We start from the raw sequence: 13,756 nt of genomic DNA on the forward strand, positions 1-13,756 counted from the left end.
TAGTCCAAAACAGTTTGGGGGGGCCTACGTTGTGCAGGCCTGGACACTGACAGGCAGCGGCTTCTGCAAGTTTTCAGGCAGGCGTCTCTCCCAGCCCTGGTGATGCTGCCAGGGAGTGAACCCGGGACCTAGATACTCTTCCGCTGAGCTACCTACCTCCCCATCCCCTAAGGGGAATAACTTGCAGCGGCTCACACTGAGTGTCCCATCCAAACGGCAAACGGAAGCAGTCTCTGCTTAGCGAAGGAGATGATTTGTGCTGGGAAAGACCAGCTCTCCTCCCCGGCTGTGCATGTGTTACCTGAGCCTGTGCATGGGAAAGGACAGAAGTTAGCAATACAGACAGGAGTCCCTGCTGTAACGTGACTCTTAATTCACACGCAGATTTTATTGTTTCTGTTTTCTGGAGGGGGGGCGTTGGCCACTGGTGCTCAGTTGCTGCTCCTTTTCAAACAGCTTCCTCCTCAAACATAAAGTTGCGAAATGGCTGGTGAGAAAACAAGAGTTTTATACCCCTCCCTTCCCCAGCAGAAGGGGTTATGAGGGTCTTGTGGGAGGTGTGTTCAAGCTGAGGAATCCCCTGCTCTTGTTAAAGCCTTCCTAGCCACTGAGTTCCATAAGCTCCACCCACCTGCTTATCTGTTAACTGCATTCTGAGCCCGTGATCATTCCGTCCCATTTACTAACACGGAGGCATTGTGTGTGTGTGTGGGGCGGGGGGAGTTTCCTTCAAATCTTTTGAAGACCCTCTGAACAAACTTCTTTGAAGTACATATAAGATATTAATAGCAGTTATGGAGGATGAACAGCGCAGCAGTCTGGATAGAGACTAAAGTGCTGAGGGCGGGTGGCTTTAATCCTTTCCCCTTGCACTTCTTTTTCAGCAACTCCTCCTCCTTGAGTATAAGGAGACATTCTGTCTTAAAGATGTTTTGGCAGAGCCACCGTGGTGTAGTGGTTAGAGCGTGAAGCTCACAGTGACTCTGGGCCAGTCACTTATCTTTCAGCCTAACCCACCTCACAAGGTTGTTGTGAGGATAAATGTAACGATGTACACCGCTCTGGGCTGCTTGGAAGAAGAGTAGGATATAAATGTTAAAAATTAATTAATTAACTAACTAACTAACTAATTAAAAATAAACTGGTGAAATGACAATTTTCCTGCAAATCTGCAGGTTCTGTGCTTCAGTTGGATCTCTTGCTCATCTCTCTGTGGCCATAGCAAGTGTCTAAGGGATCTCCAAAGCTGATTTGGAGGGGGCGCTGGGCGGGGGGGAGATTCCACCTCTCCAAAGTGAGCTTATAATTCTCCGTTATGGTCCCGCCCTGCATAGGCCATACCAGATGACAGAACGGATTCCAAACCGTTGGGGGCCACCAAACTGGAGAAGGAGATTTACGCTCAAAACCTGGAGAAGCTGCGCCGTGGATTTATTCGCAAGCACAGGGTCTCTGGCCTCGAATATACGGGACGCCCTTTCTATAGCAAGCCAAGCATCATCCATTTCAAGGTTGGTGCAGACGATTTGTTGTTGGGGAAGGAAGTTGATTGGGGCCTATTTCAAAAAGACGGGGGCAGGGGCTCTTACCTACTTAGCGGTAAAGGCCGGTGGAAATGAACTTTTGGTGACTTTGATTTATGCTCTTAAATATGTATTTGTCTGTACGTACTGCAGAGTATGAGAAAACAGGTTACCTGCCCCGAGGGGCTTACAACCTAAACAGTAGCACTTGGGAAGGAGAAGGAGGCTATGGAAACAGAGGTGGGGTAGAAGACGTGATTAGTTCCATTACATGAACTTATGTTCAGTTATGGTTGCATCTTGGGATTAGCTGGTTAAAAAGACAGATTTAGGGGGGACATTTCCTTTCTGTAAGAGCTGCTGGGCCATGGAACAGCCTGCCTCTATTTCTTGGTAGGCTCTCGGTCGCTGGAGGTTTTCAAACAGAGATGGGCAGGCATCAGCAGCGGGTTGGACTTGAAGACTTCTAAGTTCCCTTTCAACTCTGACTGTGTGATTCATGGGACTATGTGATTCATGGGACTATGTGATTCATGGGACTATGTGATTCATGGGACTATGTGATTCTCTGAATGTGGAAACTCGTGTGCTTTCCCTGGGCTCCTTGCTTTCTTCTGGCCCCTTCTTCTCCTTGATGCCTCTCTAGGATGGGCTTAACAGCTCAGCGGCAGCAAGAGATGCTGCTGCTTGCCCTTCCTCTGTGTGACATCAGGGCAGTTCAGCCAATCAGTGCCAGGGGCTTCACCACCACCATGAAATCTCCTCCTGCCTTACGACACCAGTGGCATACCTTTTGCTTATTTCCAGGACTTTGATATTGGCAAAACGTATAAAAAGAAGATGGTTTTGATCAATGCCTTCTACAGCATCAACTACTGCAAGCTGGGGGGCGTCAGCGAACACCTGAAGGATTTTTTCACTGTCGAGTAAGTAAGCGTCGCTGTGATTTGGCTTGGCTCCGGGGGAAATGTCAGAAACTGCCTTATCCCATTGGTCCCTCTGGCTCATAGGAACATAGGAAGCTGCCTTCTGCTGAGTCCGACCCTTGGTCCACCTAGCTCAGTATCATCTGCACAGACTGGCAGAGACTCTCCGAGGCTTCCCACAGGAGTCTTTCCTAGTCCTTCCTAGAAATGCTGCCAAGGAAATGGGGACTTTCTGCAGATGCTTGACTACTGAGCGGTGGTCTCATCAGCTCAGCATAATGTGCACCAGGAAAGGCCAACTAGCAGCTTTCTAGCTGTCAGGGGACTACAACTCCCATTGTCCCCTGCTGCTGCGGATGATGGGAGTTCTTGTTCAACATCCCTCATCTCCAGCAGCAAGCGTTGTTGTCCAGCAACAGCTGGGAACCTCAGCTGTCCATTTCTGATCTACACTGACTGGAAGCAGTTCTCCGGGGTTTCTGAGAGGGGTCCTTCTCAGCTGCAACTTGCTGTATCTGACAGTTCAGGGATGAGACCCCAAGTCTCATCCCTGAGAGGAGAGCTGGTCTTGTGGTAGCCAGCATGACTTGTCCCACTAGCGAAGCAGGGTCAACCCTGGTTTGCATTTGAATGGGAGACTAGAAGTGTGAGCGCTGGAAGATATTCCCCTTAAGGGATGGAGACGCTCTGGGAAGAGCAGGAGGTTTCAAGTTCCGTGCCTGGCAGCAGTAGGGGATGATGGGAGTTGTAGTCCTGGCACCCAAGCGTGGGAACCCCTGCTCTGAAGCCTCAGATTCATATAAGTGTGTGTGTGTGTGTGTTGAACCAAGTTCACTTAGCTTGCCTAGACGACGAACATTTTCCCACCCTGAATAAGCCACTTGGAATATTGATGTGTTCTTTCACGCCCTGCTGAAGCGGCACGGTGTATCCTCCACCCCAAGCGGGCAAATCATCCGACGACAATAACTGATTTCACCCTCCAAAGACCTTGCCGCTTGCTAGCTAAAGTGTGCGTGTGTGTGCGCGAGAGGGAAATCGGAGGCAGCTCAGTAATGCAACGTGGGTGCAGAATAATGATCTCTGCCTGCCTTTCGCGGCGCGCCAAGCAAGTGCCACTTGATGGCTTGTGCTTGTTTCTTTGGGAGAAGTTCCCCAAGGTTCTGATTTGGGCAACCTCTGGGTGTTGGGTGTGTGTGTGTGTGTGTGAGTGTGAGGCTTTTTGATGTGGGCGGGTTATCCGGGCATAACAAACCCTGAACTGGCTTCATCCTCTGACTTATTGGCATGTTAGAGTGGTAAATTGGTGAAATCGCAGCAGTGGGAGTTGTTGTCAGTGGTGTAGGCACCATTAAACAAGGGGGGAGAAATGTCCCTGGGCCATGGGGCTGAGGGGGTTGCCAAGGCGCCTTTCCCCCCACCCTTAGTGCTGCTGCAGAAGCCACCCTTCCCTCTCCCCCACCCCCCCGCTACAGAAGGCAGGAGTCTCTCCCAGCCCTACCTGGAGATGCTGAACCTGGGACCTTCTGCATGCAAGCAGATGCTCTGCCACTGAGCTATGGTCCCTTCCCTTATATAGGAAGCTGCCAAACTGAGTCAGACCCTTGATCCATCTAGCTCAGTATTGTCAGCACTGACCGGCAGCAGCTCTCCAAGGTTTCAGGCAGGAGATTCTCCCAGCCCTATCTGGAGATGCTGCCAGGGAGTGAACCGGGGACTTTCTGCATGCAGACGCTCTTCCACTGAGCTCCGGGCCCATCTTTTAATGGCTTAAAAGGCAGGAGATCACTCACAAAATTCTTGAGGATCCTTCCCAGTTGTGAGCCTTGCCTTTTGCTGACGGCACGGAGAAGCTGTCGAGGGACACTCTCTCTAATTCTGTCTTTGAATTGTCGTCGCAGCTTTGACCCGCCGGGCCCAATGTCTTCCGGCATGTCGTGCGAAGTCGGGGTGACCTTCAAGCCAATGGTAAGAGGGCGAGGCCGTCAGCATAATAAAATGGCATCAGGGGCGTATCTAGGGTAGGGCAGGCAGGGCACATGCCCCGGGCGCCACTTGAAGGGGGCGCCATTTTTAAAAAATGGCTGCAGAAAACAAAATGGCCACCGTGCATGCTCACATGGCCTCTGTGAGGCCCTAGGCCATGCCAGGCTTCTCAGAGGCCATTTGAGCATGCACAGTGGCCATTTTGTTATCCGCAGCCATTTTATATATATATATATATATATATATATATATATATATATATATATATATATTTAAACAGCCACCGCACATGCGAGGCCCTAGATGCCAGCGAGGGGAGGGGGAACCTTTGCAGACAGACAGGGGGCGCAATTTCAGTGCTTGCCCTAGGCGCTATTTTCCCTAGATATGCCTCTGGCATGGGCAGATCTCGTGGTAGTGAAAGCGACTTGCGTGCCCAGTAGCTGTGCTCACTTGACGGGGGAGTTTTTCATTGCTCTCCATCACAAACAACGATGGAGCCAATGTCGGACATCCGTTCCTGGTGGAAATGAGCGAAAAAGGCCTCTTGAAGAAGAGAGCCCTGGGTCAGACATTTGCTAGGGGATGGCAATCTCATGGGGGCAGGGATGAGTCCAAGGGGGGGAGGAAAAGGTAGCGGGTATGCCTCCCCCCACAAAATATTCCCCACTCTCCCTTTCACTCTCCCATACATTAGATTGTAACTTGATAGCAAAGTGTCAGGCAATGCAGTTACACTATATTGTGTTACTATAGCCTGGATTGATTATTTTAAAAGCCTTCTGTTGCTCAAAGAAGTCTCATTCACTTCCTCACTCTACTGCAGAGCAAGGGGCAGAAACCAGTGCAGCCAGGTAGGTGGGGTCTATTATGGTGAATTTGCCCCGGGAGGGCCTTTTAGAGCCGGACAACTGTACGGGATAATGATTGTTTTAGTACTTTGATTTCCCCCCACACTCTTTAAACTCCTTGAACGGGCTAAAAGAATGCTTTTACTTTGCTGAGATGTTTCACTATATCCTTAATGGCCGCTTCCCCACCAACCCACCTTTTAGATCAATGAAGAACTGGAAGGCGAAATTACATTTTTATCGCAGATTGGGTCCTTTTCGATCCCGCTAAAATGTTCAACCAAGAAATGTGTGGTAAGTCCCAGATCTGTTCTTGGGTTGAGATCCCGCGGTGTCAGAATGTCGATGTGTCAGGTGGAGAGCTGGTCTTGTGGGTGCAAGGATGACTTGTCTTGTTTGCTAAGCAGGGTCTGTCTTGGTTGCTTTATCAATGGGAGACGTGTGAGCACTGTAAGATATGGGGCTGCTCTGGGAAGAGCAGAAGGTTCCAAGTTCCCTCCCTGGCAGCATTTCCAAGACAGCGCTGAGAGAGATTCCTGCCAGCAACCTTGAAGAAGCCGCTGCCAGTCTGTGAAGACAATACTGAGCTAGATGGACCAAGGGTCAGACTCAGTATATGGCCGCTTCCTATGTTCCAGATCATAGGAAGTGAAAACTGATGGGCATTCAACCATTCAAGTTCAACATTTATATGTAATAGTGCTTGCCGTAGCTCCGTGGCAGAGCATCTGCTTTGCATGCAGAAGGTTCAATCCCTGGCAGCATCTCCAGGTAGGCCTGGGAGAGACTCCTGCCTGCAATCTCAAAGAGCCGCTGCCAGTCAGTGTAGACAATACTGAGCTAGAGGAAGCAAAGTTCTGACTCAATAAGACAGCACCTCTGTGCTGCCAGAACCTAAGGGGTATACTCGTGGGTCAAATGGGTCATAACCCAAAGTTTGGCTTTTAAAAAAAGCCAAACCTGCCAACTAGCCCATAACATCTATTCACTTAGAAAGGGGTTGCATTGTATGACAAAATAGACACTGTTTCAGCGGTCACTGCCTGGAGAACGAAGGGGTTGCAAGAATACAGAATTTGGCTGCCATTGATGTAAACAATACCGTATCTTAGCAAACTGAAGACTTCTCTGAATTTAAGACACTCCTCTTAAAAAAAAAATAGAGAGAGAGGTTACATACTGATTATACCTGTATTTACCCGAAGGGGACTCTGAATTTAAGATGACCTTCCAATTTCTAACAACAAAGAACTTGGGCATAACTTAGTCTTGGATGCAGGTAAATGCAGGTACATTTTGCTTTGGTTGGTTCTCGTTAATATGAAAGACTGCACAGCTCCCGAACTGCAGGTAGGTGGATCTGTTTAATAGTGCGTTTGAGTATAACACCAGAAGATGACGACTGCAGAGATTGCATCCCTAAAATTAGCAATGCAGTCGAAAACAAGACCATCATTAAATCTCACCCGCCGCTTGCCATAAAAGTTTACGAACCGTGGGTTTTCTGTTTTGTTATTCCATTGTTAGCTGTCTCTTCAGGAACGTTTCAAGCCAGGTATCCGAGGGGGGAAAGGTATAATGCATTATTCTGTCGGCATTGAGTCTAGAGCTCCCTCAAGGCTGGGCACTTTTATGAAATCTAGACACTTAGATCTACAAGCGGCTGGTGAGACCACCCAGTGCGTGATTCATTCCGTGGCATGTGCTGGCTCAGAACACGTGGCAAAGTGGCAGTGTAGGATTCCTAAAAGTGGGAAGCTTGCAAAGCTGGTACCCCCCCCTCTTTTTTTTTTAAAGGGGGTGGTTTTTGGAATAGGTTCCTCAGACTACTCTGATGTGTGAGTTGGGCCCAGCTGTTCTGTGGGTAGAGTTCTGGACTCGATTGCCTCTAAGATGCCTTTTGAACTTTGGCATTCTGCTAGTACATGAGCCAGATTTTGGGGGTGGTGGTGGAGGAGGAGAAGGTTCATTGTGATTTTTGGCAAGGTAGAGATGGAAAAGAGTTGATAGTGGTGCAGGACCTTCAGCTTTCAGTGTGTTCTACTCTACTCAGGTAAAGGTAGAGTGTGCCGTCAAGTCTATTTCGACTCCTGGTGCCCACAGAGCCCTGTGGTTGTCTTTGGTAGGATTCAGGAGGGGTTGACCATTGCCTCCTCCCGCGCAGTATGAGATCATGCCTTTCAGCATCTTCCTCAATCGCTGCTGCCTGATATAGTACCAGTGGGGATTCGAACCGGCAACCTACTGCTTGTTAGTCAAGCGTATGCGATTGTCTCCATTGCTGCTTCTTTGTATATTGTATGGTATTTTTACGTATGTATTTTTAAAAAATTTAAAAATGAGATCTGTTTTTTATATTTTAGCATATTTTTCATTGTGTAATTTTTATAGTCTTGTTTTAAGTTTTTCTTTGTGCGGTATACAAATTTTATTTATTTATTTATTATTTATTTAATACATTTATATGTGTATAAATGACTATAAAGGGGATGGCCTGGGATGAGAGGGCTGTCCTGTGGGGTAGTGTGCTGGACCTCCGGTGCGAGGCAGACACCAGGATCAACAAACTCAGGGACCAGTGTGGCACACAACCCTCTCCCCTTTTTTTTGCTCCAAGGCTTGAACCGACCAACCCTACATAGGAAGCTGCCATATACTGAGTCCGACCCTTGGTCCATCTAGCTCAGTATTGTCTTCACAGACTGGCAGCGGCTTCTCCCAGTTTGCCAGCAGGAATCTCTCTCAGCCCTATCTTGGAGATGCTGCCAGGGAGGGAACTTGGAACCTAGATGCGCTTCCCAGAGCAGCTCCATCCCCTGAGGGGAATCTCTTACAGCTCTCACACTTCTAGTCTCCCATTCAAATGCAAACCAGGGCAGACTCTGCTTAGCTAAGGGGACAAGTCATGCTTGCTACCACAAGACCAGCTCTCATGCCTGTCTCTCATGCCTGCGAGAGAGAGGACCTGGCTGGACAAAATTTTGGTACCTGACTGATGGCCTATATGATGTGATACTATGATAGGTGGTTGATGAGGCAAGATAGACGTGGCACCTGTACTGCTTTCTTCCTGTAATTCTCAAAGAAAATGAGCTCCGTCTCTGAAGGAAAGCCCAATTGGTATTGGGTTGTAAGCAGCATGGGAAGACTTCAGGACCATGGAGAGCTCCCACCACTTATGGAAAGGGACCATGTAGGAGCTTGTGGTTTGAGAACCATCTCTTGCATTATCTTCTCCCCTCCCAATCAAACATACTTCGTCCTGCCATCCCTTCCTCTGTGTCAAATATGCCATGACCAAGTTCTCGCTCTTGGCACATAGCGCTTCTTGCTGGCTCTCCCGAGCAAGGACTGTTGCCAAGTTTAGAAATGCGCCCCCTGACTTGGCAGCCAACTGCCAGGAAATGAATTGCTTAATAAATCAGTGACTTGGGTTCTCTTATTTGTCACTAAATGTCAAAGGCATCAGCACAACAAACAGAGCTAAATATCAAAATAGTGAAACGATGAAAATAGTGGATGGGCCCTATCATGGGTGGGGCTGCACTGAGGCTGCAGGAGAGAAGAGCAGGTGCTGAGGCCAGCTTGGTATCCTCATGCTGGTAGTTCAGTAAACAGTACATTCTCTACTGTTCTGTGACAAGGACTATGAACCATTTATTTGGGTGGAACTGGGAAGCATATATGCCTTTAGAGCTCCAGTTATGCGATGTGCAAGTAATAAGTACAGTTCAGTCCATCACACACTGCAGGTGTTCTGTGCCTTTATCCTTACAGGATCAGGAGCTGCAAGGTGCTGGGCCTTGCATTGCCTGGGAGGGGTGCTCTGAATTTGGAGAGATGTAAGGCCTCATTCCAGTGCTGGGCTTTGCCAGAGCAAGGTGCTATCTGAGAGCTCTCCAGGGTGCTGAAGCCCTTCCTTACCCTGAGAGATTGTGAGGCCTTGTTCCAGCTCTGGTTTTTGTTGGAGCAAGTGGCTCACTCAGAGCTCTCCAGGGTGCTGAAATGCTAACTGCCTTACGGATTCTTGACTATAAAGGACACCAGGCTGGGAGATTGTAAGGCCTTGTTCTAGCTCTGATTTTGGTTGGAGCAAGTGGCTCACTCGGAGCTCTCCAGGGTGCTGAAGCCTTTCTTTACCCTGGGAGATTGTAAGGCCTTGTTCTAGCTCTGGTTTTGGTTGGAGCAAGTGGCTCATTCAGAGCTCTCCAGGGTGCTGAAATGCTAACTGCCTTCCAGATTCTTGACTGTCTAGGATGCCAGGCCTCTTGGCTTGGTAGCTGCGCCTGTTCCTTGTGTATACTGGAGCTGACATAAAGCAGACAACGGACCAGGCAGAATATTAGTCAAAACTAGTCTTTATAATCCTTCCATGTCAGGGGGAAGTACTGGGCAAGAAGGATATGTATAGTTGCCCCAGAGCCTAGGAGCCCTTTACTGCCTGAGAATGCCCCAATCTGTGGCTCATTACACAGGGCAGCATTGCATAGATTTCTGGGTTCCTAGATTACTTCCCCAATCTACAGTGACACCAAAAGCCATTTTGTGTGTGTGACTCCACCGGCCATATTTTGTAATGTAAATATAAGACCTGAACCACCTAATGGCACAGCAGGGAAGCAACCTGCCTAGAGTGCAGGAGGCTGTTGGTTTGAATCCCCGCTGGGGTGTTTCCTAGACTATGAGAAACACCTATATTGGGCAGCAGAGATATAGGAAGGTGCTGAAAGGCATCATCTCATACTGAGCAGGAGATGGCAATGGTCAACCCCTCCTGTATTCTACCAGAGGAAACCACATGGCTCTGTGGTTGCCAGGAGTCAATGCCGACTCAACGGCACAACCTTTCTCTTTAAATATAAGATCTACATCAGCTGGAATGTATATTTTCTGAATAGTACATGAGCAAGGCCCACAAAATTTGGTTGTCAGTACCAGGAGACGAATGTGCGTAGTGATTTGTGGCAATAGCTACTCCCCTAGAGATGGAAAAGAGGTGATAGCATTCTTGCATTTACAACTTTCTCTGCGTTATCACCCCTTCTTTTTCCCGGCCCTCAAACAGTTATGGTAAAATTGCAGTCATTTTATCATAGAGGAAAAAAGGGGTTAGGATCAAAGTTATGCTAAAGATGAACAAATGCTTGTAATCTCTCCATGGAGTGATCTGGAGAAGACATTCCTGCTGATTTTTCATTTCCATTCCTCTCTAAATTTGGCTGCGCGCGGGCCTTATAGTCGGGGCAATCCAAACACGAGAATACACTGAAATCTGAAAGGATTGCAATACAATCACCTCTTTTCCATTTCTAAGGGTGGAAACCAGGTCTGCTCAGCTTCAGATGTTGGCCTACAACTCCCATAATCCCTGGCTGTTGGCCACTGTGGCTGGGGATTATGGGAACTGTAGTCCAAAAACAGCCGGAGGGCCGAAGTTGAGCAGCCCTGTCTGTGTTGTAATCTGTCTGATCAAAGATCGTAACAAACTGAATTGAACAGAGCAGCCCTGGTGACGACCTTGTCAAAAATCACAGCGAACATCTATTCCCCCAGACAACATGGCTTAAAGAGCCAGTGTGGTGTAGTGGTTAGAGTGCTGGACTAGGACCAGGGAGACCCAAGTTCAAATCCCCATTCAGCCATGATGCTTGCTGGGTGTCTCTGGGCCAGTCACTTCTCTCTCAGCCTAGCCTACTTCACAGGGTTGTTGTGAGGAGAAACTTTAGTATGTAGTACACTGCTCTGGGCTCCTTGGAGGATGAGCAGGATATAAAATGTAAGTAAATAAAATAGACACACTGAAAATGGTAAGTTTTAATTGATTATCCTCTGTAAAGCGATGAAAACCTGGTTGCTTTGGGGTGTCCCCCCCCCACATTTTTGGTAAAATGAAAATTCTTTCTAAAAGCTTGTTGAAAAGAAGCAACGGAGATCTATTTTTAAAACGTGCGCTTCCCCCTGCTTCTCTTCCCCACTTATTAACCACATTCACACATGCGCAGAAATGTGGGGAAAAGAAATGGGCTTTTGTTGCTCAAACAGGAGACCTTCTGCCCAAACGCCCGTGTGGGTGGGGAGTCCCTCTGTGACATTGTCTTCTGAACTGGCGGTGCGGCTTTCTCAGGCCTCGACACACAGGAGCTTCATTGAACTGACGTTGCGTTGCTGCCTATATAGGGCAGTGATAATGATGTTTTCTCCCCTCTCCCCTCCCCTCCTTCCAGCTGGCTCTAGATAAAGAGCTCATTGACTTTGGCACTCATGTGGTGGGAGAGACAATTTCACGGACCATCACCTTGACGAACTGCGGAGCGCTGGGAACCCAATTCCAGCTCCACCGGTCCGCCAGCAGCGACGCGGCGCACGCTACGGCGGCGATGCCGTCCGCCGAGAGAGTGGTGCGTCTGGGTAAACTCGGGCTCGGGTGGACTGAAGAGCCCCAAACAGCACAGAGAAGCAGATTTTTAAAAAATAGGCTCTGCTAGCCAGTAGCCAGTAGGTGCTCCCTCCCTGGAGGGAAGTAATCCTCTTTTCCTTTAGGCCAGCTTGGAGTACAGGAACACAAGAAGCTGCCTCTATCCTGAGTCCGACCCTTGGTCCATGTGAGCATGCTCAGTTATGTCCCCTTGGGGGAAGGGGCCGTCGCTTCGCGGAAGAGCGTCTGCGTTGCATGCAGAAGCTCCCAGGTTCCGTCTCTGGCGGCGTCTCCAGGTCGGGTTGGGAGAGACTCCTGCCTGAAAGCTTGCTTGGAGTGCCGCTGCCAGTCAGGGTCGACAATACTGAGCTAGGTGGAGCAATGGTATGGCTCGGAAGGCAGCTGCAGATGTTCATCAGGCGCACCCAGTGGTAGAGCTTCTGCCTCCGCCAGTTTGGTGCACATCCCTACCAATCAGCAAATATTAAGCAAAGTTAAGGTGGCTGTTGGAGAAAATCTCATCTACCTTGGTACAAGGGATACAGCCAGTACCAGAAAGGGCATTCTGATGAAAATCTATATATTTGTTTCCACAGTGTTGGGTGGATCTATGAATACCTGGCCTTGTTGGTTCATCTGGAAATAGTTGGCATTCACCAGGCTTTTAATTAGATACTGTTTTTAATCGTTTGTTTTACTTTCGTTTAAAATCGTAAATTATTGTGATGTTTTGATCTTTGTATTTGTCGTAATTTGTATTGTTTTGTTGTAAACTGCCCAGAGACTTGAGTTTTGGACAATACACAAAAATGTTTAAATAATAATAATAATACTTAGATCCATTCCACTTCGGATCTTAAATCCCCCGGTGAGAGAGGTAGCGGCAGCCATAACCGAATGGCATCTGTGTTTGGCAAAGAAGCGGATGACCTCAACCGTTCTGAAGAAGTGATCCAGTTCACCACTCGGTCTGAAAGTGTTCCAGTCGTCGGCCATTTTGGTAAAGTTCTGGTTTTAAAGAATGAATCCCAGTAGTATAAATAGTATTGTAGTTTGATGAAGGGGTTTGGGGTCAGACTCCGTAACAGTGATTTATTTCAATCATACGAATGGACATTGATGACACTTCAGTTGCATTGTAAAAAAAAAACCCCAACAACCCACAAGATCAATCTGTATCAATGTTGATTGAGTTAAGGTTGGGGGTTCCCAGGCTTTTTCAGTCAACTTGTTTTACCTCTTCTCTTGCAAATATTTATTATATTATATTATATTATATTATATTATATTATATTTATTTGATTTCTATACCGCCCTTCCAAAAATGGCTCAGGGCATTTTACACAGAGAAATAATAAATAAATAAGATGGATCCCTGTCCCTAAAGGGCTCACAATCTAAAAGAAACATAAGATAGACACCAGCAACCGTCACTGGAGATACTGTGCTGGGGGTGGATAGGGCCAGTTGCTCTCCCCCTGCTAAACAGAAGAGAATCACCACTTTAAAAGGTGCCTCTTTGCCAAGTTATATTCAGCCCGGGTGTCCATAAGCATATACATTTAAATACATAAATTTAAAGATCACACATAAATTTAAATGTTACAGTTATAAGACAAGCTACTCCAGTGACTGGCTTACATCCAACAACAAATATTTATATACCGCTTTTCAACAAAAGTTTCCAAAGTGGTTTACATGGAGAAATAATAAATAAACAAGATGGCTCCCTGTCCCCAAAGAGCTCACAATCGGAAAAGAAACATAAGACAGACACCAGCAACAGTCACTGGAGGGATGCTGTGTTGGGGACGGATAGGGCCAGTTACTCTCCCCCTGCTAAATAAAGAGAATCACCATGTTAAAAAGTTTCCTCTTTGCCCAGTTAGCAGGGGTTGATCCAGACTAAGTTGAAATTATTGGTGCAAGCCCTAAAAAGCTTAGGCCCCGGGTGTTTAAGAGAACGTTGTCTTCATTATGAGCCGTGCCACCCATAGAACTCATCTGGAGGGATCCATCTGCAGTTGCCACCAGTTGGTATTGGCTACTTGGGAA

At 47.7% G+C, this 13,756-nt stretch overlaps 1 protein-coding gene across 6 annotated transcripts in view; it reads left to right on the forward strand.

The window, feature by feature from the left end:
• Positions 1-13,756, forward strand: part of CFAP74 (cilia and flagella associated protein 74) — a 73,394-nt gene that overhangs the window by 23,475 nt on the left and 36,163 nt on the right. For 5 of the 6 annotated variants that reach the window (XM_053281249.1, XM_053281248.1, XM_053281251.1 and 2 more), the window contains exons 13-18: positions 1,335-1,511; positions 2,331-2,449; positions 4,351-4,417; positions 5,491-5,580; positions 11,511-11,684; positions 12,539-12,701. In XM_053281249.1, the coding sequence (XP_053137224.1) occupies positions 1,335-1,511; positions 2,331-2,449; positions 4,351-4,417; positions 5,491-5,580; positions 11,511-11,684; positions 12,539-12,701 (790 nt within the window). The remainder of the gene's footprint in view (positions 1-1,334; positions 1,512-2,330; positions 2,450-4,350; positions 4,418-5,490; positions 5,581-11,510; positions 11,685-12,538; positions 12,702-13,756) is intronic. The other variant, XM_053281252.1, reaches the window with a different exon arrangement.

The sequence above is a fragment of the Hemicordylus capensis genome, chromosome 16 (genome assembly GCF_027244095.1).
Source record: "Hemicordylus capensis ecotype Gifberg chromosome 16, rHemCap1.1.pri, whole genome shotgun sequence".
NCBI lineage: Eukaryota > Metazoa > Chordata > Lepidosauria > Squamata > Cordylidae > Hemicordylus > Hemicordylus capensis.